Genomic DNA, 25,444 nt, shown 5'->3' with positions numbered 1-25,444 from the left:
CTTATTTCAATCGAGGGTCTAAGGGTATAAGATGTTATACTGCTGTACATACTGTAAAGCCCCCTGATGCAAATTTGAGATTTGTGATATTGGGCTGTACAAATAAAATTGACTTGACCTGACTTGAATGAACAGAATATCAGTTAATTTTAAAATTTGCAGTGGACTGAAAGACACTTTAAATGATGAATGCAATGAATGTGATGTCACCTTTCATTCATTAAAATTAAGTCACATCGTACACCTTAGAATAAGACTGAACTATCACAGTATTAACAGCAACTGGCAACATGCCATGGAAAATAATGGGGTGAATGATCAAAGGATGTTTAAAAAATATACATTTTTGAGCTGTCTTTAGTGTGTGCATCTATTTTTTTTTACAATAAGATGAATGTTTATCTCTTCACGCTTTACACACGTTTTACTGTAATGCCTGAAAAAAAAGATCTTTGTACATTTACCTAAAATATATTTGGAGAAGTCAATGAAGAGGTTTTAAACAAGTTCAGCATCGGAAATCATTTATGGATCTTATGAAGAAAATTCAAGATCAGCCCTGATGAAATACTGTCCTATTTTTAATAACTGGAGCAGCTTCAGAAAAATGAAGGATGCTTTAAAAAAAAAAGTTCTCTTTTTGAGAACAACAACAAAAAAATCATCTAATAAATAAGAGATAAACTCCAGTTGTGATTTTCATCCTGTGCTTTGACAACAGGTGTGATTTTAATTATTACACCACTCGCAGACGTTTGACAGATCTCCCCTCTGGTTTTCATCATAGCACATCTGTCTTGTGGCTACATGCTAAAAAGGCTGATTTCCCTCCAGAAAAGACACAGTTGCTGGCAGCTGCTGAGGAGTCACTTGGTTCCACCGACAGACACACGTGTGTTTATCACCAGAAAACATCTCTCAGTTTACTCGTCTTGTGTTCTATTGTATCTCCTTCTTGTGGTCATAATTTATTTGTTTCTATTTGATCTCAAAATTTGGACTCACACGCCATGAATCAGTGATTCATTCAAGCTGTGACAAAATCTGCCTGATATCTTGTGGGCGAAATTAGAATAATGAAACAATCAATTTCAAACCTTAATAGACCGCATGAGCATGAGAGGTTTATTTATATCAATTTTCTTTATTTAAGATTGTAGCATCAATACTAACAAGCCTAATATGAGATTGTTTGCTCACACCTGCATCAACATATCTGGGAAGAAATTATGATATTTTCTCCATTCTTGATAAAACTCACTGCTATTGTTGTGATCTTTTCTCGCCCTTTTCAGGGACATAACATTTACATAATTGCTGCTGTAAATGCTTGCATGACATCTAATTTACTTGCACAACAGAGCTGTGTGAATATCACCTAAACAAATGTATCTCTTCTTGATTTTGTGCTCTTTTTCTCCCACCGACTTAAAAATAAAGTTTGAATGCAAATCACTGGCTGCTTACATCCAAACACTGGAAAATATTACTCATTAATGTTGCTCACTGATTTCCTCCGACATTATAGAGATAATTGCGGCAAATAATCTAAAAGTTTGTTATCTTGTGTTTGCAGACAGAGTGGACTCATTTCCAGTGTTCCAGTTATCTGCCCACTTCACATTGTCCTGATTTTCAGAAGGAACGGATTTTGTGGGGTTTTTTTTGTTTTTTTACATGCATTTATAATCCTAATTGTATTGCTTCTACTTTCACAGACTAATGCATTAGACAGTACAACAGGACTGATTATGAGTGTCCATATAGTTGATATTAAGGGTAATTTGTGCCTTTTTCCATAGGAGAATGATGTTTGCTCTCAAATACTAGAAACCTGATTTTGAGGACATCTATAGAGGATTTCTTATTGATAAATCTGGAATAAACCAAAGCATCTGGAAAAAAATATCTGACATTCTAATATTAATGTTCATGTGTATGCTTAAATCCTCAAATTTGCTTCCCATCCTTACTATGTGCAGCTGTAGATAGTCTCCGAGCCCATGGGTGCTCTCCACTCGCACCAAGATGGCATCCTTCTGCTGACTGCTGAAGCCCACGGCTAAACGGTCGGCTCGGGTGCTCGGCCGCTCGTTGGGGGCCCAGGTGAATGTGATGAGAGCACCTCCTTTCCCGAAGATATATGTGGTTCCAGCTGGGAACAGAGACAGAAAGAGAAAGATGAGGAGATTATAGTACTCAGAGACAACAAAGAGTGCTTTCGGAGCAGTGAATAGGTAGTATTGATTTATGAAACACAATTGGTCGATGTTTTCTAGTTTTCAGCTTGAGATACAGCTGCTTTTGTTCAAGGACGACTATTCAAACATTATTCAATTTTCTTCTTGAAGCACCATCACCTGTATGGAGATGAGATTTAGATTTGAGACACTCAATCTTTCATTTTTCAAAATTGTACAGCAGTCAGAAAAGCACAAACCAGGAATAAAGAAAGAGAGATTTGTTAAAGAGGTCTGCTTCACTCTGTAAATCAGTATGATGAAGCTTTACATTCACAGACATAAACTAATGGCAACAGAAGAGCTTCACAGCAGCATCTTTAATTTTTATGATCCCACATGGCTCTAAAACCACATGACTGTTAATACTGAGGCAGGTCTTGTTGGTCCAACACTATGGACATCAAAAAAATGAGTTTTGCCACACAATTAATTCACTGAAATCAGACAAAGATGGAATCAAGGATGGGAAATATAGATTATATCTGCAACTTTACATATGTGCTGTATTCCTTTTTTTGTATATTATCCAATGCTTCTCTAATAACAAAGCACTGTATCATTTACTGTCATTATCATTTGCCTGGTCTCATCATCTCACTTGCAGTACTTCATCTCTTCATCAAACACCATCTACAGTAATTACAGCACTTATCAAGCAATTTAGTGTATGTGCTTTGCAATTTATGAGGGTGCCAAATTTATGGTTTTGACCCTGTACTTACATTGTTGCTGATACAGTATAGATAGTTGTCTGGGTTCTTATTTGCAAATACTTTTTGATTTTTTAATGGATATTGTTTGCTTTTTTAAAAGACCTTCTGATGAAATATGAAACACTAAGTGATTTATGTGAAGTGGCTGTTTAAAAAGCATTGATTAAGCACTGATAAATATTCATCCACCTGCTCATACAGTATCTAGCAGATGCGTGGCAAAGCAATAATGTCTGCTTAAACTTTTATCATGCAAGTTATTCCGCTGCACTTAGAAGGATTCCTGTCTCCTTAAGATGAATGATGCATATTTTTTTTGTTAATTTATCATTTACATGTCTTGCAGCTGAGATACCTGAGAAAATTCATGTAGTCTTGAGCTTAAATCCATTTGCTGATCTGCTTGTAAATCAGGCAGCACTTGATGATATGATGTATTCTTAACCTCCAAGACACCTCAGATTGTTAATTAAATACACATTTGCATAGGAAAACAGAGCTATAATAGATTTTTTTTCATGAAAATTTGAATCAAATTTAAATCACTCTTCTCAGGGGGAGATTATTCTTTTAGGACAGTTAGGATTTCAGGTGTTGAAGGCAAATCGAGACAGATACTGCAGTCTTCAGATGAACACATTGCTGCGCAATTGTGTGTGTGTGTGTGTGTGTTAGATACGTAGTCATTATAAAACAAGGTACAGCAGAAATGACCTTTATAGTACACCAGAAATACATGTTAGTGCTTGTTGTAACACCTGAAATGTAAGTGTTTCAGTTGTTTTTACAACTGATATTTTTCAATATCCGAACCCCTTAAGTGAAGCATAGAGAAACTCTTGAGACAAAATTGTAGCTTCAATTTCAACCGAGTAAGAGGACTTAAGTACTCTTCTGCTGGATGTAATGGGCTCTCACAACAAAGGTTTCTTATTGATGGAACTAACTGCTAGTCGAACGCTTTCTTAACATTAAACACTCACTCCAAAGGCTTGAAAACACCTTGTACTGACTTTGCATTTAATTAAAGGCCAGGTTCTCTGATAGGGGTTTGTTTCAAACCATATTATTTCTTACTGAGCTAATCTTAATTAATGTCTGGGATTTGCAGTCAAATGTGAGTCAGTGACATTAGTTACATCAAGGAGTCTCAGTGAGTGGGCTTTATTGGTTTCTTCCTTTGAGTGAAAGTTATCTACATCTGGCCTCTCAGTCTGACCTCTTTTCTGCTCAATAAAAGCACTTTTCTTTCTGTTTGAGGGAATTATGTGTAAAGATCTCTGTGCTTTATACAATGTCTAATGGTTTTTTGGAATTATTTTTCAATTTACTTGCTTACTTACTTTCACACTTCTGAGAAAGGACTAACTATAAGGCTTGGACACAACATCATGAATCCACGAACAATTGCATACATTCCAATAAAACAGCTTTGCAACAATTACTATTCATTTTTTTGTTAATGTATGTTCCAAAATAATAAAATCCATTCCAATAAAACAACAAACTACAACAATCTCAACAAAAATCAAACATTCAAAGCTTCACATTGGTGGTATTTGTTGCATTGCATTATGACATACAACCTTTCATGATTTCTCACTTTGTTTGCTCTTTTGAAACCAAACAAACAAGCAGGCAAAGCCATGTTGTGGTCATTCACCATATTCTGAGACCCCATTTCACATCTGGTCTCATTTCAAATTTCCCTGCCCAATATAACAATTTCAAAGGACACTCAGGACACTCAAACCCCAGGCTGTTTTTGTACCCAATTTGGGATCCCTAAAAACTTGGTAGATCATTACACACAATACATTCAGTAATATGGTGAGTAAGGGTTGCTATTAGAAAAAGTGAACATGACCATGACCAAACTAACAGCTTACAAAAAAGCACACATGAATTCATAACATGTGAAACACACCGTTGCACATATGACTTTCAGATATTCTCATGTGAAAACAGCCATTTCATATGTAACATCACATCTAAAACACATTTTACATGTGATAAATTCACATATAGGCACATTTCACTTGTGAAACCATGTATTTCATATATTATTTAAATGATGTAACACACTGTTGAGGAAACGATGTCTTCCTATGTTAAAACAAATGCTTCCCCTTATCAAGGAAACTCACAACAGCTACTGAACACTGAAACTGTAGTGTTTTGTGTAGAGACATAGAAAATTAGAGGGTGAATCGGGAGTAACATGAGTTCTTGTAATGTGCGCCATAAAATATGAAATCCTAACACACCTGCAGAAACACGTGGGAGCATCTGTCGTACACACAGATGCCTTAACTCCTGCATTAATCATAACTTTACACGTAAAGCATTTCATTACTCCGCTGCGCCTCTCTGTTCTGTCTCCTCCAATCTCTTCTTCGTAGTCTGCGGTAGACCTGCATCAAATAAAGCACGCAGTAAATCACTCCTGTTAAGATTATTACTGTAAACGTCGCACTCCTCTCCCTTGAAGCGGCTCTTCTCTCTCTCTCTCTCTTCTCTTGTCTCATGGCTGTACAATACATCTGTGCTTGAATAATAGGGCTCCCTTGGAGATTCTCTACTGCAAAATGTGTGCTGTATATCACATCATTATTAGTAGGGAACCTTGATAATTAATTATACTGTACACAGGCACTGAAATGCTCCTGGTGCTGTATTATTCTTGAATATTATATAGGTATTGTGATAGATGATTTTCTCTATAAAAGTTTAATTGTAAGTATATTAAAGCCCTTTTGTTGGTGTCATACATTACAGAGGTCAGCAGAATCATACAGTGCTTTTGTAGCTTTTTACAGGCATTGCAATAATGTCACTGATGCTCCCAGATTCATATAAAGCAGCCTTGATTTTCTGTCACATCTTAATGGATATCTGCACAACAAATGCAACATCATGGACTGTTTGTTTGCACCAAGATGCATAATACCCACTCAACACATCCTGTCCTTTTCTTTTGTGCTCTCAGCCAGCTGAATACGCAAGAGACGAGGTTACATGCTCAAAGGACTCGCAAAGTACACTAAAACACTGGGGATAATTTGCATCACACATAACAGTTAAGATATGAAAAGGTTTAAATGCACCCCCACAGCCTGCTGTTTGTAAAGAAATGGAGAATTCCTGTGGCCTGAGTGAGTGAGTAGTCCCTCCCATGATATTATTAATCGTGATTTTTGAATAAGAGGTTGAAAAAATAATCATGAATCATACAAAAGACAACTACCATCACTTTAACACGATAAAAACAAAGACGAGGCACAAACAGCAAATTACTCATACTCTTAAAACCATTTCTGGTTATTATGAATCCCACTGGCAGAGTACGCACACCCAGAAGTGTCATGTCCATTGAACTTGAGGTGACTCGAATATTTGAGATTGGATGGCTTTAGAAATTGTTCAAATCTATTTTCAAGAAAAAAGGCCAAATCCACAAAAGGATTGTGCCTCTAAACATCTGCAAATGAGACAAAAAGACAGCGTGTAATTCATAAAGTACCCGCAAAGGGTGAAATGCACCGCAAACTGCGCTACAAAACAAATAGCATCACGGTGCAGCTCTGCCATTTGCATGTATGTAAATTAGATAATATTCATACATTTGGTGCAAAATTGGCCCCTATCTATGCAAATAAGCCTTGTCGCAAAAACAGTCTAATTCACAAAGACCAGCACTAATTGCCACACACAATTAGGGTGGAGTTATTAGCGTCTTCAGATAGTTGCTGTTAACTGCCTGCACACTCACTCTTAATTCATTTTCTCTCTCTCTCTCTTCTCAAATCTTCAAGCTTGTGAGGCTTGACTGATATTGAATTGATATTGAATGATATTAAGGGTGAAATCTTCAGTCAAACGTTGGGGGGCATCAAGTGGGTTTGGGTTGGTAGCCTTATCTCGGACTTTCAGCTACTTAAAAATAAAAATGTCCTGACAGCTCTGATGGAACTCAGGATTCATCCATAAGAGCTGCTTTATTATTACAAACTATTCCTCTGTATAAACCTGAAATCTGTGTGTAACAGCTGATCTGTGTTTTATTATTATGTAATAGATGCAAAATACTAGAGAAGCAAAAGAAGCAAAATACATGAAAGTTGGTTTGTGATTGTGGAGAGCTCTTTGTGTGCACACCAATGCTAATTGAAGACACACAATTTGAGGATTTTGTGCTCTCTGCAGGTTTCATTATGGACCAATCTGTGTGCTGAAATGTGGAGAAAAGCCTGAAACACTGGAAACTGCTCCGCACACTCAAACGGACGCAAAACAAGGGTGAATTGCACTCAGCTGCAAAACTTTATGAGTGTGTTTGCGCCGGCATATCATTAGTGCAATATCTTTTGTCAATAGGACCTTAAAATGGGGCAGACTGCGGGTGCAAATGCTATGCAATTGACGGTGCTGTAGATTTGGCCCTACGTGTTTTTAATTAGCCTCAATAATATAGTATATATATAAATATTATAAACAAAAGTCACTCTTCTGTATGTTTATATTTGTATGTAGACTTGGCCCGCTACACACAGTGCCACCCCCTCTGCTTAGGCTACTTCCTTGCTAGAAAGCAAAGACGCCAGTAGAGACTCAGCAGTGGAAGTCATATAGAGTCGCTGCAAATTGTGATTGTGTTAACCGCAGTGTGAGGTATTAATAACCAATCTCAGCTCACACCATAAAACAGTATGACTTGAATGAATTTGTAAATGAGAGCTTCAGAATTTCCCCATTTAAATTGACTTTAGCATCAGTGATTATAACTGTAACCCACAAGTAATTAAATAGTGTTAATTAATTAGTGTTAGCTTGTTGTCCTCTGCTATTAGCTGAATCATTGTTTATGTCAAATTTGCAGAACTGAAATGCGTCCTACAAAACAGGATGGACCTCTGGAGAATTTTAGCAGTCAAGAGCTGAATAAGTATTTCTTTTTTTCTTCTTAATGTGGGCTTTCTTTACTTAACGTTAAATAATCAACAGTGCTGCTGGATAACCAGAGATACCCCTGAGGAAAAACAAAATATTTTCTTGTTCAATATTGCTATTAAATGCAATATAGTGTTACTGAGGGGGACGGTCTGATCATAAACATTGAAGCCAGAGCAGATAATTACTGATAACAACTTGGTGTGAACATTAATATATGCATTGTGAAATTGTGCCCCCTCAAAAAAAAAAAAAAAAAAAAATGGACACCCCTGAGTGCACATATGGCTGTATTCTTGTATACAAGTTTTTTTTTTCACAGTCAATAAACAGCTCTGAATAGCCTGCCAGCCTCCAGTAGGGCAAAGTGACATAAGTGTCTGAGTGCAGTACAGTATACAGTCTGCTGTGGAGGCATTATACGCAGCGACAGAACACTTCAGGGCAACAGGGGCACTTTACTAGAGTTGATCGATCAGGAATATAAACTCACATGAATCTTCAAACTGTTTTGAAGAAATGGAGAGTTATGGAGAGATATTAAGTTCGGATTTTTCGTCTGACTTATGGCATCTGAAGCGCACTTCCTCCACAGTCTATTAAATACAGCTCAGTGAAATGACAAAAATGAATAGTGCAGCCTAAAGCCTGACAGAGAGGACACATGGTTTTCAAGTTAAAATATGGTGTTCAAGTTAGAAAGTGGCATCATACACTTACTACAGTGAACACAGTCTTTAAGTATCAAATCAATCAAATCGATGACATTTGATCAATTAAAAGCCACAGTAAAAAATCTCAAATAACTGCACATACAGCTGGCACACACAGACTTCAGCTATATTATGGTGGAATTGCTGTTTCTGCTCCAATCAGCGAGATGTATCCAGGCTGTCAATTCTCAAATTGAACGTCTGCAGCTCAGAGTGCCTCAAACAACCTCTTTCTTCTATAATAATGTTAAAGTTTTCCTTCACTCAGCTTTCAGATGATTTGGGTCATGGTGAAAATGTGACGACTCAAAAGCAATTCTGAAATTCTGCGTGAATGCCTCTTCCTATTGCAAAAGTCACAAAGACATTTTTCCACAAATGCACCAAAATAGAATAGACTAGAATAGAATAGAATAGGAAACCTTGGGCATTATATGTGTGGCCTTCATTTTTTTCAGATTTAAGTGGGAAAAAAAAGTCTCAGTTTTTAAACCATTATTTCTGAAGTAAGGTTTTGTCAAATGTCTAAAATTAACTCATGTTTTGTATATTTTTTTTGTTTTGTACATCTTACATTCCCATATGTGATCTGTAACTGTATTGTACATAATTCAGTGATAAGACAAGAAAACAACAAACCTTTATTTATGCTTTCAATATGGACAAGAACAGTGACAATCAATCACTGTGACAGTCAGATTTTTGAAATCCCAAAATATTAATACCTTACTAATAGCAACTATGTTGCTTTCATACTCTAAATACACCTGTAATGGAAACAACTGTACCTGCATTAGGCTGTTTTGCATGCTGGGAAAACCAAATTGTAGCAATTTGTAGAAATTATTTTTCTGAACTTTGAGGACTGGAAGAGGTTTTATGGAAATTATGATATGTAGCAGGTACAATCATTATTGGTGAGTTCAGCCTCTATTTTTGATGGAGCACTTCTGCTTTAATGTTTACAAGTTATACATTTTATTCTTTGCTGGTCTCTCTCTTTAAAAATATCTGACCAAATCTGGTCAATATACAGTACAGGGTTTTATTGATAGGAGAAACTTTTCTGTTGCAGCCCCATTTTATGACTTTATCTGATAAGATGAGTGCACTTTTACCTTAAAAGTGTTCCTACATTTAATACATTTTCATAGGATGGGGGACAATGACGATGTTATGAAGTTCCTCCAAAAAAGTGGATCAAACAGCTGGGACATGAGCACCGCAATCCCCCATTCCAGTCTCCACAACATGCCAAATCAAAATGAATGCCATGAATTTCTACATTTTCTGGGTCACCATATGCAAATAATTCAAAATGTACATTATAGCACGAACCCTAACCCTGTCCCCAAAAGAGAGGGGCATTCAGACTTTAACTTGCTTTCTAGCTGTGAAAATGCTATCTAGCTAAATAATGTCAGCTAAACCTTAGCTTGCATTAAGTTTGTTTGCCACCTGACTTACTTTTGGAATTATTGAGGTAGCTAGCTAGCACAACGACATAACAAGACAAAGTTACAGAAGAAAATTCTACATTACTAACTAGTTAAATAGCCATTTAGCCTGATCTGTTATTCCCTAATCTGTTATCACAGCCAGAAACGAGCGACAGAAGCTCCATTTCTGAATGCACGAACGCTACTTTACCATACTTCAATTGTTTCAATCTAACTTGACCAATAGATTTTCAGCCCCGCGGCTGCAATGTGCCTAGGGGCAACCAACTATTATGTTCTCTCTCTGCCTTACTGAAAAAACATGATGCTCTGTAACATGCCCATACTGCTTTAAATAGACCACCATTAACGCCGTTTCTGTGCTGGTGTCCATTTATTCTTTATGCAATAAACCTCACATCTGTCCTTTACTGTTAATTTTCACAGTGGACTATTGTCAAGTGCCTGTTTAAAATATTGCATATAGGCAGTTTTCCAAGTCAATGCTGGTCTCTTGCCATCCCCCATATAATGCACAAACATGCAAACATACTGAAGGCTATACTGAAGAAAAAAACAACAAAACATAACCTTCAGCATTAAACCACTGGTGACCACATAAAGGAAGTGATAACTGCTGCTTTTTTTTTCTTTCTTATGACCTTGTTGAGTTATTTTTATTTTCAGATGCAGTCTCCACAGCACTTCATTAATTCTAACATTTCAACATCTTGTGATTATCAAGATTAAGATTAACACCTTCTTTATTGTAATTTGTCAGTACTGTACGTGTACACTGAAACAAAATTTATCTCTTGCATTTGACCCCTTCTATACACTAGGATGAAGAGACAAATATTTACCTGGGATAAACAAATTGTTGGTTGTTGGTCTAAAGATATGTGCACATTGTTCTGTAACTCTGGGTCTGATGAGGATTTTTTTATACATAATGAAAAGCTCAACATTTGTTTGTTTAGAGAATCTGTGTTGCCAAGGCCAAAGGGCAGTTGGCTGATGACATAAAGACTAAACAAAAACTGTGTATTTTTATGATGAAAAAAACTGAATATGGTATGGAGGATTATGTTGTATATAATTTGTCTAAAAAGCAAATATCACTATATGCCGAGCTGATATTTTGCCTCTGAGTGTTGAAAATGAACAGTATGTTAATTTTGAAGAAGAAAAGTGGGTTTGTCCAATGTGCTGTCTAAATGGTATAGAAAATGAGTTCCATTTCGTTTTCTACTGTCCTTTTTATTATGAGGTGCTGGATGATCTGTTTAGTAAGATAAAAATAGATATTGATTTTGTATAAATGGATGATGCATAAAGACCGAGTTGGCTGTTCACAAATGAAACATATATTAGCCAGTTATCTGAAAAAGCCTGGGAGAAGAGAAAAACGCTTTTCATCGAGACAATCTGTAGATATGTAACATTTCTTTATGTGAACAGTTTATCTGGGATTTTTATTTTTATTTTGTTTGTGTTTCTTATCTTTTCCTTCTTCCCTATGCAGTACTGGAAAATGTATGTTTTGTAAAATAGTGGTGTCCTATGATGCCCAGAGATGGGCCAAATGTTTGGAATGACACAGAAATAAAACAAAAGCTAAACTACAGCCTGTGGACTTCTATGGAGAATTTCTGTTACAATATATCAGTGTTTGCTTTTATTGCCTGTGTGTGTGTGTATATATATATATATATATATATATATATATATATACTTACACGTACCATAACATGTACCATGTTATGGTAAGTGTAAGTGTACAGGCCTTCCTCACTATCATCCTTCAGGGTAATGTAATATGTGACCTGGAGGAAATTGAGCCCTCTCTGATAAACCCTGTGATGCCCCGTCTCTTTTCCCTTTCCTTTCTGCAGCCCTTGTAGCAAAAAACAAAACAGCCATTGCATTATGTCCGCAGTGAGACACTGGACAAACATTTTTTTCTCAAACTAATGCATTAATTGAAGGATAGCCTGCTTTCTGTTAAATTCAAACTAAAAGATATCATCACTGAAAGGATCTGACTAAACCCTTCCCTCCACTTGAGATATCTCTCTGAAAGCATTAGCCCCTCCTCGCCTTGCCACAGCCAGACAGTTCTTACACCAACATGGGGGCCCTGGAGAATGAAGTGCAGCAGATTTTCACTGAGTGTGTTGAACATGCGGGTGTGTTGGGAGCACGATGAAGGGTCAGCTACAGTGCAATCCTCCTTGCATTCCAGTTGAGAGCATACAAGGTCTTTGGCAGAGAGGGTCATAGCATGGGCTAATTCTCTCACGGCGAAGTGGTTAGGGGGTTAGTTCAACAGAACACTGCATAATACCTGCTTTGAAACAACACAGCAGTTAAAAGGCACAACTAGTTGAGGATAGTAACACGAAATCAAAACACCCTCTGAGTTATCACGGCACTCCAGGGTTGGAATATGAACTGAAGAAGACAGTAAGCACGTTAGTTATATAATAGGTTTCAAGTTGGGATTTGGCTTCCCCTGATATGAGAAATCAATGTGTTAGTATTCATTATAGTCCTTTTATTATCTGGTGCACTCATGTAGGGTATTTTGTTTGGCACGTGGAAACATATTTTCTTATCTTATGGTTTGCTGCAGGTTTTTGTACCTACCTACTATCAGGACTGATCACAGTCTTGATAGTAGGTACAATGTGGAATTAAACCTTATGGGCAGTTAAGGGCTTTCTGTGGCTTTATCTGATGTTTAGTTGAATAAAATACAGACAGAAAGTGAAATGTCATCAGTGTAGAATTTTCAAATACAATATATATTGTTACTGTCATTATATCTCCATCAAACTATCAGACAGGTGTTGAGATACAATGGATGTGAGGAAATGAGGAAATGTGAACTGGGGGCTTTTTTCATTAGATGTTCTGAAGTGAATAAAGGCTTTTTTTTATGATAATTAGTAATTACCTTTAAATCAAGTAAAGGTTGTCTTATGTAATTATGCATGAATCATCATATAAAACCAGAAAAAACTGTGATTTGCTGAATTCCCAAACACCAATTTACAGCCATAAGGGTGGCAATTTAAAGGTGAATCAATATTTATATAAAAAAATGCATTCACAAAAGAATTTATTGTGATTTCTTTCACATCTTGCATGCCTCTGATTTTATCTAGAAGCATCAGTCCAATTGCATCTGATCCTTCTGTTTCACTTGCTATTCTATGACCTGAATGACTGAGAATCTTCATAGATGTACTCAGATTATTGTGTTTTCATTACTTGAACCAGGGGAGATTGTGTGTAAGAGCTTGCCACATATACTCTGACCAGTATACTGTAACAATACTTGCAATAACCTGTGTTTAGGATGAGGAGTGTGAGGCATTGCAGCAGGGTAGGTGGCCTATAAATAGCCATAGCCCTGGGGCCTTCAGAAGTCTTTGGCTAGCCTTGAAACACACACACGCATATGTGTTATATTAAAGCAAATGTTCAAAAAATTATTGTTTGGTTTGAAATGGACTGTTATTAAAGTAAAAGTTGGATTTTTGTTTAAAAGGTTTATGCTTCTGTGAGAACGGTTATATAGCCTGGTATTATAATGAACACTGTGCCAATCAATGTTAACCAATTTCTGTATATCCGGTCCGCACAGTGCATCGTGACATTGTGGACATGACTGGTGAATCATAAGTACTGTCTGTATCATTTAGTTTGCAGTAAATTGGATTCCTTGCTCTGAAGCACATACTTCAGAACAACCTACAGTACAAAATCTACAATAAAGGTAACTGAAAATTTATCAGTGAGTTCTTTGAAGTGTTTTTTTTAAAAGGCCTGTTTGATCACAGGCTGTGCTGGGCCTGTAAAAGCCTGGTCCAGAGTGATACGGCTATAATAGAGCAGATGTAATTCATCACATTTTTAGTCCTTTTACAACTGACAAAACTGCTGCAGTGAAAAAGACACTACAAATCCATTGGGCCTCATTTTACAGGACATTAAAGTGAGTCTTAGGACAGAAATTTCAAAGTGCAACATAAAACTGAGCAATGACTCCAGTGTCGGCGCTTTGAGGGAGCCGATTCAAGTAGCATTGCCAATTTGATGTAAATTGTTGAGGATAGGTTGTTACTTTATATCCCTCCGTTGAACACAAGTTAAAATCTGTCTTATTAAATTGCACAGATTATCAAGACAGAGTTTGTCTAAGTTTAGAAAAATTCTTGTGCATATAATCACTGTGTGCATGTTGTGATTTGCCACTAATTACAACAAACTGAAGCAATCACCTTTGACACAAAACAGGATCCATTATAATGAGTGCATTACACTGCTGAAACAAACAAGAACCTCAAAGAAAAAGATAAAGAGATTTACAATGATGATTCATCACACTATTGATGTGTATTTGCAATATGACAAACATTGGCCTACTGATAATGGAGGATCTGGAAAAGCAACATGGGGAAAGGGCAACCACTACTGATACTGATGGGCTGATTAAGGGGTTTAATGATGCACAGAGGCTGCAGCACATCTATAGTTAGTGGAGGGATCCATTGTCTGACTGTAGGTCACAAGAGAATCCCCAACAGTAACAGCAGAGTAGGAACAACAAAGACCTTTTTGCCTCTAAAATGCCAAAGCTACTGATACACATATGTTAGACAGCACAAGCATGCACACACCTAATTCTTATTATTTCTGACCCTTGACACTTCACAGCAAAATGATGCATTAATGAGGCAACAAACATCACGTTGAGAATCTTGGAGGGAAATGTCTTACCATGGCCGCCTCTGGTAAGAAAAGGCATCCTGTTGATGGCAATAGGAACAGTGCCATGCTTATTGTGGAAATGGTGGACATGGTGCGTGGTGCTGAGACTAGAAGAAACACGTGCTGTTCCAGTCTGGATGGGGAGCACAGTAAGCAAGGCAAACCAGAAGGCTAGTCTTGAACAATAACTTAGGCCCATGCCTAGGCTAAAGCCTGACCAGCTGCTTTGCTGTCCGAGCACAGGGGTGGCTGCAGAGAGTCTACCCATGTATATTAGATCCACATGGGCCCAGGACAGACAACTTGACCACGCTTTGGCCTCTGACAGTTCAACTAAAAGACCGCAGGGCATCTCAGTGACAATCTGGGCCCATTTCTTTCATAATCCCTCAGTTTGGTTAGGGATGATGGAAAAACATCCTTTAAATATGTGAGAAAAATAGCCAAAAATGGATTTCAAGAAAGCAGCCAAAATCCAAAAAAAAAAAAAAAAATCCAATAATCTAGTTCTGGTTGGTGAAACTGAAGAGCAACCAACTTATCTTAACATTTTTCCATGACAAGATGTCTACTGCACAGAGAGGCCAGCCTTAAAACCTCATTGAAAACCATCCCAGAGCACATTTTTTTTTTCAGAGAAGGAGCCGAGTGTTTCCAAAACGCAGTAAAGATACACATCCAAATAAAGAATGGAGATGAATCCACCCCTGAAATTTCAAGCAGGCATGTTGCTCGACCATTATAATTAGGCATAAAAAGTGGCAGGACAGAGCTTCATGTGACAAGAATTCTGATAAGAGTCTCCATCGCCCACAGGTAGAGCTTGAGGGCAGCTGAGCCTGCCCACTAAGAAGAGTGCCCCTCCACCGCAGCAGAAGACATAACACGCGTCCGTGGGAAACTGGATCATTTCATTAAGCGAAAAAAAGGACAAGGAGATAAAAATAAGCGCAAGTGAAGATGCAGCGATGAAGGGTGATGCAGGAACCAGCGCTTTTGTTCCCCTTTAGCCAAGGAAAGGGAAGAGAACAGAGATAGGGAGGGGGAGAGAGAGAGAGAGAGAGAGAGAGGGAGAGAGCGAGAGAGAGGGAGAGAGAGGGAGAGAGAGAGAGAGAGAGGGAGCAGTATCTGCAGCAGCGCGGTAAAGGAGAACATCCAGAAAAGAAATAAATAATTTCTCAGCGGCTCCTCATTCACTCTCTCACAGACGCAGCAAATCCAGCGAACGGTAACCTCTGGTGTGGCAGTGATCCACCAGAATGCAGGAGTGTTTCTATTTCAAACGCACGTATGATCCTTCTCTCATGCTCCACCTGCTCAGTCTCATGCAGTAAAGATTACTGCTGCATTCCCCTCACTGCTGCTCCTTTTTTTTCCCCCTTTATCCTCTCCCGTTACCTTGTCCAGATCTGCTGCGCTGCCTCTGACTGAGGACGGTTAACGCGACAGCTGCATGTGTCTGTCTCTAGAGGAGGGCAGGTGATTCTCCTCAGATGAGATGGCTCGGATGGCAGAGACTGAGACGTTGCCTTGGACTGCTGCAGCAAAAATTATGCTAATTAAAAGCACCGTCGTATCATAATGAATCCTGGATGGGTGAAATTCCGGGACAGCCTGGACCCCTGCGAAAATAACCTTTGTTTGGAGTTGTGGTCTAATGAAGGCGAGATAAAGGAGCTCTTCTGAAGGCATACTGTAGTCAGAGGCTCTGATCCAGCGAGGCACAGCATGTGCCTCTGTGTTTGTGTGCGTGTGTGTGTGTGTGCGTCTGAGAAAGTCTGTGAGCAAATGAGTGAGGAGGGGAGGGGGAGGGTGGGTGAGCGATAGCAGGAGGGAGGGAGAGACAGGAAGAGACAGCGAAAGAGAAAACAGGCAGCCACAGAACACACGGGGAAATAGTGAAGAAAGAAAATGGGCTGTGTGAATAAATACATGCTACAGATTCACAGCGCGCTGGCTCGCAGGTCCTGGCAGAAACACGTAGGAATCATACTGCAGAGGAGGAGCCTGATTTAGGTGAGCTGTCAGAGCTGTTACAGAATGAACACAAGGGTATTGGTATGGACGTGATCCTAACATAAAGACTAGAGAGCTACAAAAGGCATGAATGATAGAAACACAAATGCCTGTCAAAATGATATAATACAGCCTACAATCTCAGGCTGAGGAAACTACGGCTGATGGTTTGTGATCCATTTCAAGGAAATTAAGAACTTGCTTCAAAATTCAATCTCAAACCTCTCTTTTCCCAGCATTGTACTGTGATACATTTTTCTGTTTTTACACTTCACATCAATTTGCTCTAATCCCTTTGCCTGATGTTTTCACCTCCTATCTGTATACAAGTCACCCCTCTGTAAGAGAGCGCAGTAGCTCTCTGCTCTCATGCTGCTTAACCATGCAGAACTTATTCCTAGCTATGACTGATCTGAGTTCAGAGGTATTCTGACACTTTCAGAACTGCTGGGGGTTTTTGGGGTGGGGAAATTTGGTGATAAGATGAATTGGAATATATTGACACTTCAGAGGATGAACACATTACCAGAAAAGGAGAGACAAAGTGGGGAGGGATGGGTTGGCAGAGGAGATGGAGCCAAATAGGAGAGCCGGAGAGAGGGAGAGAGAGAGAGAGAGAGAGAGAGAGAGAGAGAAAGAGAGACTGCAGGGGAGAGGTAAAAGGAGAGGAAGAGAGACTGCAGCCATATCAGCTAAATCACGGTCGATAGAGATATCAGCTGGGATTGCCTAGTTGGTTGAAAGGACACGCATGGAAACAGGAGGACAGAGGCAAACCATGCAGCACCACCTCTCATAGTGACAAGAAGTCGACGCAGGCCATTACTCAAGCAGGGTAGGGGGTGGGGCGAGTGGGGGAGCGAGGCTGATTGAACAAAAAGAACAGAGGAGGGGTGAGTGCATAACACTCTGGAATGGCAAGTGCCCTAAGAACATGTACACATTCATCTGCTGCTATCATGAACATAAATAATTTGAATTTTTTCCACATCTATCCAGTCTGACTAGCAGGGAGGTTTAAATCCTTTATGTGTGTCCTCTTCTATATGTTTCTCAGTAAATGTTAATGCTGGGAAGTGCTTGGCAGCTTAATCAAACAGACAATAGCGATGATGCAGAGTACTGTCTGGCTGTAACATGTAGACACATTTACAGTACAGTAATGATTATTTGGTGTGTTAGAAAATAATCCTCTGGTGACGTCAATGGAAAAGTCAGTTTCAGCTGACATCTAAGGGCAGTCAGATAAATAATTTAAAAATTCTTTACTATACACAGAAATTGTGTCCAAATAGAACCATTATGTTATTTCCAGTAACAGTCAGAACTGGGTAAAAGAAGTTGGAGTGGGATGATTTATAGCCAGTGACTTAGACTGTCAGGCTCTCCAGCATATAAACATCTTTCTAGGCGGCGATGATATCTTGGTGAGAGCTGTCTAGAATGAAAGGATTGCATTAATCAATTTACGTGCTTGAGGGTTGCTCGACATGATGAAAGCCATGCTATCTGGACAACAAGAAAGGGGAGGGTGGGTTAGGCAGTGGTGATTGTAACCTTGTGTTGTCCTTGGGTATTTAATAAGTTGGGCATCCCACGCAGTTCTTCCTATTAATGCACACCTCAGAGGATATACATCAAATGTGTATTTGATGTATGATGGTATATTTTATGGTGAGCTTTTAGATTTTAAAAAATGGGATGACTGCCCTGTATGTGCTATTTCTGCAGTTCTAGTCTAATAAACCTTTGATCTGCATATTTACATTTCCCTACAGGCTATTTTAAACCTATTTTTCCCCACTTATAGAGCAGTTTGGCAGATCTTTGTGAATTTACATAATCAAATTATTTTCACATATATGAAATAATATACAGTATATAAACTATGAATGTTAAAATTTCTTTGTAAGAAAATCAAGTCAAGGGGTTCGCAAACTTGCAAATGACATGATGTGAGAGGACGTGTACGGCGTTTTAAAGCCTTAAGAAACCTAAATGTGCACTGTTTGTTCTCAGGAGGATTTGTGAGAGAAGATTTTTCACAGACATCCAGTCTCGCCCCAGGGGGTAAAGTAGCAGGATTAATCATAGCACTTTCAGATTAATTACTCATAATGCGAGCATCCTCTGAAAGGCATGGCCTGCAGTTGTGATGTTTGGTTGATTTCATTAGGCTCAAAGCGACAACACCTAAAATAAGCTTGGCTTAGATGGAGCAAGGAAAGGAGAAAAAAATGAGAAACATGAAGCCACTGAAATGCAAAACAGTTCCACTAGCAGATAGAAGTAAATGTATAAACTGTATAGCTGGAAGAAGAATCAGGCAAATGCTTTAAAAAAGAAATCATCACATAATGATCCAGCAGCACCGGGTTGAACAAAACAGAACCACTGATTCCAGTGTGTTTTTCTTAATTATGTTGCATCACATGCAGAGATGACAATGATCGTAAGCTCATGGAGATTTCCATTGTGCAGTTGTAGTGAAAAAAAAGGTAGGAGAGGTACGGATGCTTAAGGAGGTCAGGTATCTCGCTACAGAAATGGAGGGCCTCTGGATACACAGCGCTACTCACACAGCATGCTCTCCTCTAGATTCACACCTTGATTAAACATGATTTTTTCGCTTTTTTATAGCAACTCTGGTGTCTTGGGAGACTGTGTGCACTCTCCTCTGAAAAGACACTGCATGTGACAGTAGGTTGCATATTGTTGGCTGCACATGGCGCTGGCAAAAATAGATTCCATTTGCTTGTTTAGCTGAGCTTACTTGCCTCAGCATGTCTCCTGGAAAGGAAAAGCAGCAAATGTTCACAATGTGGAGAAAGCCCTCCAAAAAGAGGGAAATTGCAACAGTCTCTCGAATTTGAACAACCGCAATTCCTGAGTGTTGTAATTTGGATGGATGCAAAGAGATTAAATCTTTGAGTGCATGAGGAAGTGCTTGAACTGTCTACCAGGGAGAAGGAAGTGGGCAGCCTTCCGTCACACCACAGGGAGATACAATCTTTGCTTGGCTGAGGTGTTTCCCTCTTGATGATGAACCTAAAAATGCATCAGCGAGATAGTTGGACATAGAGGAAGCCCTATTTTTGTTACTGGCTTGTGTTGATCTACTCAATTAAAATGCTAAAATTATGATACTCCATGGATAGAATACAATTCAAGCTTTGCAAGCCAGTCTATCTTGTTACATTCATAATTATGTATACATTTATTATTATTTATGAATTTATTTAAGCCTGAAAAAAATGATTTGTCTTGAACAGATTGAACAGACAAGCAACTCTAAAACTGGTGCTTAAAGAAATGGTTGTGCACACTGCTGAATTTCCAAAGGAGTCTCCGTGTGCCTTTTACTGTACACTATCCACTCCATCTTTTCTCTAGCTTCATTTTTATTTCATTCGATGGAAAATTGGTCATGGAGCTCTTACCCTTTCATGTCTTTGTAGTATCTAGTTTCATAGCAAGTTACTACACAGTGATACTTCATACATTAATGATTCCTGTCATTATGGTGGCCTAAAGGTTAGAGAAGTGAGCGTGGTTCAATCCACCGGACCGGCAGGATAAATCTGGGTGGGGAAAGTGAAGAAGCAGCCACTGAGGTGCCCTTAAACAAGGCTCTTAACTCCAACCGCTCCAGTACGACTGCTTAGTGGCTGGCAGATCAGACTGTGGTTGTACTGGGCCAGCAGATCAGACTGTGGTCATACTGGGCAGCTTAACACAGTTACACATTCATACCTGGAATGTGTAACTGTGTGAATGTGATCAGTGTGTTCCTGAAAAAGAGAGCATTGCTCTCAGAGAAACTCTTCTGAATAAATGAAGGTTAAAATAATAATAATAATGATTATGTGTGTTATTCTCAGACTAGACATTTCAGAAATCAGTAGGTCAACCATCATTGTGAAAAGCTGTGCTGAATAAAATAGTGACTGGCAATAAAAAAACAAATCAACAAACCATAAAAACTGCCACGCCTGACTGAATGGAAATAAAACAAAAATATATTCTTCCTACATCTATATAGGAATGTAGTCCCTGTATATAAAATGCTGCCTTAAAAAAATCCCATTGAAGTCAAAATTGGCCTTGAGCTGTGTGTGCATGTTAGATATGATCAAGTTCCATCTTTGAGGTACTTGTACTTTACTTCAGTATTTCCATTTGATGCTACTTTATACTTCCACTCCACTACATTTCAGAGGGACGTATTGTACTTTCTACTCCACTATATTTATTTGACAGCTTTAGTTACCTCTCAGATGAAGATTTTACATGAAATAATATATTTTAATATTCTGTTTTTTAAATTGTTGCTTTTATTTTCTTTTAAAAAGATATATGTTGCTCACTTTGTGTGAAAGGTGCTATATAAAGTGTACACATATATATGATATAATATGAGGCAGAACTATTACTATTAATCTACCCAAAGTATCTAAAATTGGTTCCACATCGATTAACTACAACATTAAAATGCTCTCACATGTATCTGTTAGTAATAGAAACAAACAATATTATATACTATAATAACACACTCTGTATAATGAGTAATTTTACTTTTGATATTTCAGGTACATTTTACTGATGATAATGAAATACTGAAATCTGTACTTTTACTTAAGTAACATTTTCAATTCAGGACTTTTACTTGTAATTGAATGTTTTTAGACAACAGTATTCCAACTTTTACTTAAGTAAAGGATCTGAGTACTTCATCCACCACTGCACTTGCTTCTTCCTTCTCAGTAATGTATTAAGTATGTTTTGGAATAGTTTTTAAGATCCTTTTAATCACTTTTAAAAACGGCATGCAGAGATCTTGCATGCACATATTGCAGACTTCTTGAAGTCTTACTGTGCTAAGAGTGTGTGCACTAATGCTTCAGTCTGGTGTCATTGAACTTTTGAACAATACAGATTCCTCATCTGTATACAGAGATTTGATGTTTTCGTCTCTTCAGTGAAGCAGAAGCCTGAACGATGTTGAAGTCACGTGCTTCATGTACATCATTATTTATTTGCTAAGTCTGTTTCCATTGCACTTTGTTGCATTTTCTGTTTATCTATACTTTTCCACTTCACCAAGTGTAAAAACCTTTCCACAATATTTGGATGCTTCTTTCTATCTCTGTTTTTTTATACACAAATTGAAAATGTACTTCATAATCTAAACAAAGACTTTTATCTGTACCCCCCAAGTAAACTGATAACTGGGCCTTTGAAGCTAGGGCTCCAAAGATTTGTAATAAATTACTTTATTATAACTGACTGACTGAAAAGATAATTTTAATTTTCAGCTAAAAATTCTCTTAAATAACTTGTCTTTTTTATCTGTCGTGGATATCCTATTTTTTCCTGTTTTTTTGTTAGCTGAATATCTCAAAAACGGCTGAAAGGATTTCAGTGACATTTTGTTGAAGGTTAGGGTGTGGATGAAGAAACAAGGCCACTGGAGGAACACACTGAAAAACATTGGGTAGTAAATGGGGAGGGATTTTCAGACAAAGCCCCATGGTGCATTTCAATATTAATTTGTCATGTCCTGCTTCATTTCCTCTTGGCACTTGATATTGTATAGCACCACATTCCATTTAACGAGCGAGGGGGCAGGGTCCGAAATGGAATGCACTTACCCATATTTGCAAACTCCACGAATACTATTCAGTGATGACTTGTGAAAAAACAGCTGTTTGCCAAACTGTACCAATTATTGTCAGACAGTGTTTTCAGCCAATGATTCCAATGTGTTCATCAGGTGAATTCATCAGTGTCTTCAATAATGATAAAAGTGAATTGCATTCGTATTGCACTTTTTTTTAGAAACATCTACAACAACAACAAAATGCTAGTTCCCATAACCATGTAATCTCACAGAAGTCCACTTGAGTTTGTAGTGAAAGGTTGCTTATCATAGTGATGGGCATTTCTCCAAAGCAAAGTGTTGAGGGAAGTGAACAAGGGTTTGTTAAACCACTACTTAAAACACACAGCTAGTCTCTCCATTTGCAATGTTTCGCCAAAATGATTGGCTATCCCAAACCTTATAGTAGAGCAAGAAACTAAACTATAGTATAGTATACCACTCCAACAATGTGCCTGCACTAGCGCTGACTTATCGTCTAGCAGTACTCATTAGCAACACCTTTGCAACCACACAGTACAGCCTAAAAACAAACTACAAATACCCCAAAAAACATGTTAAAGATTGTTTGGCAACCAGCACTGCCAAACACCTACAATACCATAGCAACCACCTAGCAATAACCTTAATTGCAGATCCAGATGAACATTTATAATTAACAAATTTAGATGATTATTTCAGCTCGGGAGACCTATGTGCAGCACATTTAACATATTTTGCTGTCTTGCCCAACTTGTTTACTGTTTCACAGTGTCTGTTTATTGAAGGTGGGGGGTTACAGAACTGATCCTGATCCCAGGTAAACTAACCTTGCAAGGAAGTTGTCAAGTTGGGGTCTGAAAGCTAAGTATTTTGGTCAATATGTATTACAAGCATTCTGCAAAACACTTCTCAACTTCACATAACATACAGTCTGGAGAGTCGTTGCATATAGGATGGTTATATATTGAAATTAAAATTCGACAGCCCACAGCAGAGTAAAATTGTACATCCCTTGTCAGCTGTAAAGGTATGAGACATTACTGCGTAATGACTTTCTTGGCATTGGGCCAAGATCAGCATCCTATTTCAGGCATATCAGCACCTCCATTGTTTTTGTTATTAATGAAGACACCTTTCAACAGTGATTCTTTTGGCCAGATGTCCAAATACTCTTCCCTGTATAAATTTGAAATGTGGGCATTAACTGTATTAATTGAATACACCGCTTATTTATGCACTTACACAATGGATGACAATGCAAAAAGAAATTTACATATTTAAGTATTTATTTATTGAATCGGTCTGAGGGTACTAGCCAATAAAAGCTGCTATCTATACTGTTTGTTAATCCAGCTGGCCTTGGGATATCTATTGCTGAGTCCCATAACAAAGTATTGTATCACTGCCCAATTAACAATAGTGTCCATTGTGTATGAAGGAAAGGTGATATTTCAAAATCTAATCAAATGAGAAATGAATATATACATTGTGTCATGAATATATTATCATTATCTGCTTTACAGTTACATCTAAAAGACATGTACTCTATAAGGGGCAGAATTGTACTGTAATTCACTATAGGAGGAAGCTTAGCAGATCTTTTTATTATTCATTGAACACAGCTGAAAGTGACTGAACAATCTATCAAAATGAATTGGGAACAAAGAAGAAAATGTAAAGGTTTTCTTTTGCTGAGCATGCAGAGACTGGTGCTTTGTTGTACAATGACCAGAGAAGTGAGCCAGGAATAGAGAGGAGGTGACAAAGAGAAGGGGTAGATTGAGAAAAATAAGAACTCAGAGAAAGGAGAGTTTGTTTGTGTGTGCAAGGGAGACATACAGGAACAGAGAGATCACTGGTGCATCTGCAAGGCATACATACCAAATGCAAAGCCTTGTTTCTGTGACCTGCAACAAAATTTCATCCAGCTCATACAGTATTGCTCTGTTGTATATTAACTTGTCTAGCTTGTCTACATGCAGATACAGTTAGTGGGGTTGCAACAGCATTATTGCACATGTATGCTACAGTACATACAGACTGTATAGGAAAACTGACAAGATGATTTATACTGACCCATGAAGGGGGATCATTGTAGTTTTTGGTCTGTTGTTGCACTAATAAGAATGAATCCTTTGTAATATTAGGCCAAATCTCCTAATGTCTTTGGGTTGGTGTTTATACAGGCACTTTAATGTGAAGCACATTAAGTTTACTTGTAATGACATGTGCTATATAGAATAAATAATCTTGCCTTGCCTTGGATTTGCAGATAGTTTATCATATTGTGAATTTGAGATCAAAAACTAGATTTTTAAATCCATGTGCACAGTATATAGTTAATAGTCAGTAAATACATTTTTGATCAACCAACATGTCTGTAAGTTTAGCAATATGAAGAAATCTGTTAGTAAATATTAGCCAAAACTGCCAAATATGTTGAAGATTGGTGCATGCAGTGAGGTCTATCACATAAAGACTTGTTCACCAAGGTAGACTTTTAGTGTCATCATAAAACTGGGCTTACAAGTCAAATCCTCTATTTATCTACAAGTCCACTAATTACATGGGTTAGTTACAATGGCTTTCACTATGACTATGTCTGACTGCCTTTGTATGCCCTGTTTCTACAAACGAATCTGCTGAATGCCAATTTTATATGGATTGTGAGTTTTAATAGCTTACGAGAAGTGGGCTGGGGCAAAGTGAAGGATTAACACATGGGCTTTTATCAGGCCACAGACGCAGCTCCAGCAGCTGAAGACGGCAGCCAGTTGCTCTGGCTGAAGGGAAAAGATGACAGTTGTGACCTCAAGAACAGAAATCCATCTTATGTTGAAGTATATCAAGAATGATGTATAGTCTGCTGTTCACAGTATGCCTGGCACACTCCCTTTCTATCAATGGCAAGTGAGGCTTTTCTTTGCTTGTACCATGCATGTCAGTTTGT

The 25,444-nt window shown here is 38.1% G+C and overlaps 1 protein-coding gene across 3 annotated transcripts in view; it reads right to left on the bottom strand.

The window, feature by feature from the left end:
- nrxn2a (neurexin 2a) overlaps positions 1–25,444 on the bottom strand; it is a 120,811-nt gene that overhangs the window by 15,580 nt on the left and 79,787 nt on the right. For 2 of the 3 annotated variants that reach the window (XM_067608058.1, XM_067608056.1), the window contains one exon: positions 1,974–2,155. In XM_067608058.1, the coding sequence (XP_067464159.1) occupies positions 1,974–2,155 (182 nt within the window). Of the gene's footprint in view, positions 1–1,973; positions 2,156–14,846; positions 16,583–25,444 lie in introns of those variants that run through there. The other variant, XM_067608057.1, reaches the window with a different exon arrangement.

Source organism: Thunnus thynnus, chromosome 13 (assembly GCF_963924715.1).
Source record: "Thunnus thynnus chromosome 13, fThuThy2.1, whole genome shotgun sequence".
Classification (NCBI taxonomy): domain Eukaryota; kingdom Metazoa; phylum Chordata; class Actinopteri; order Scombriformes; family Scombridae; genus Thunnus; species Thunnus thynnus.
This window is presented reverse-complemented; position numbering and strand designations above follow the sequence as displayed.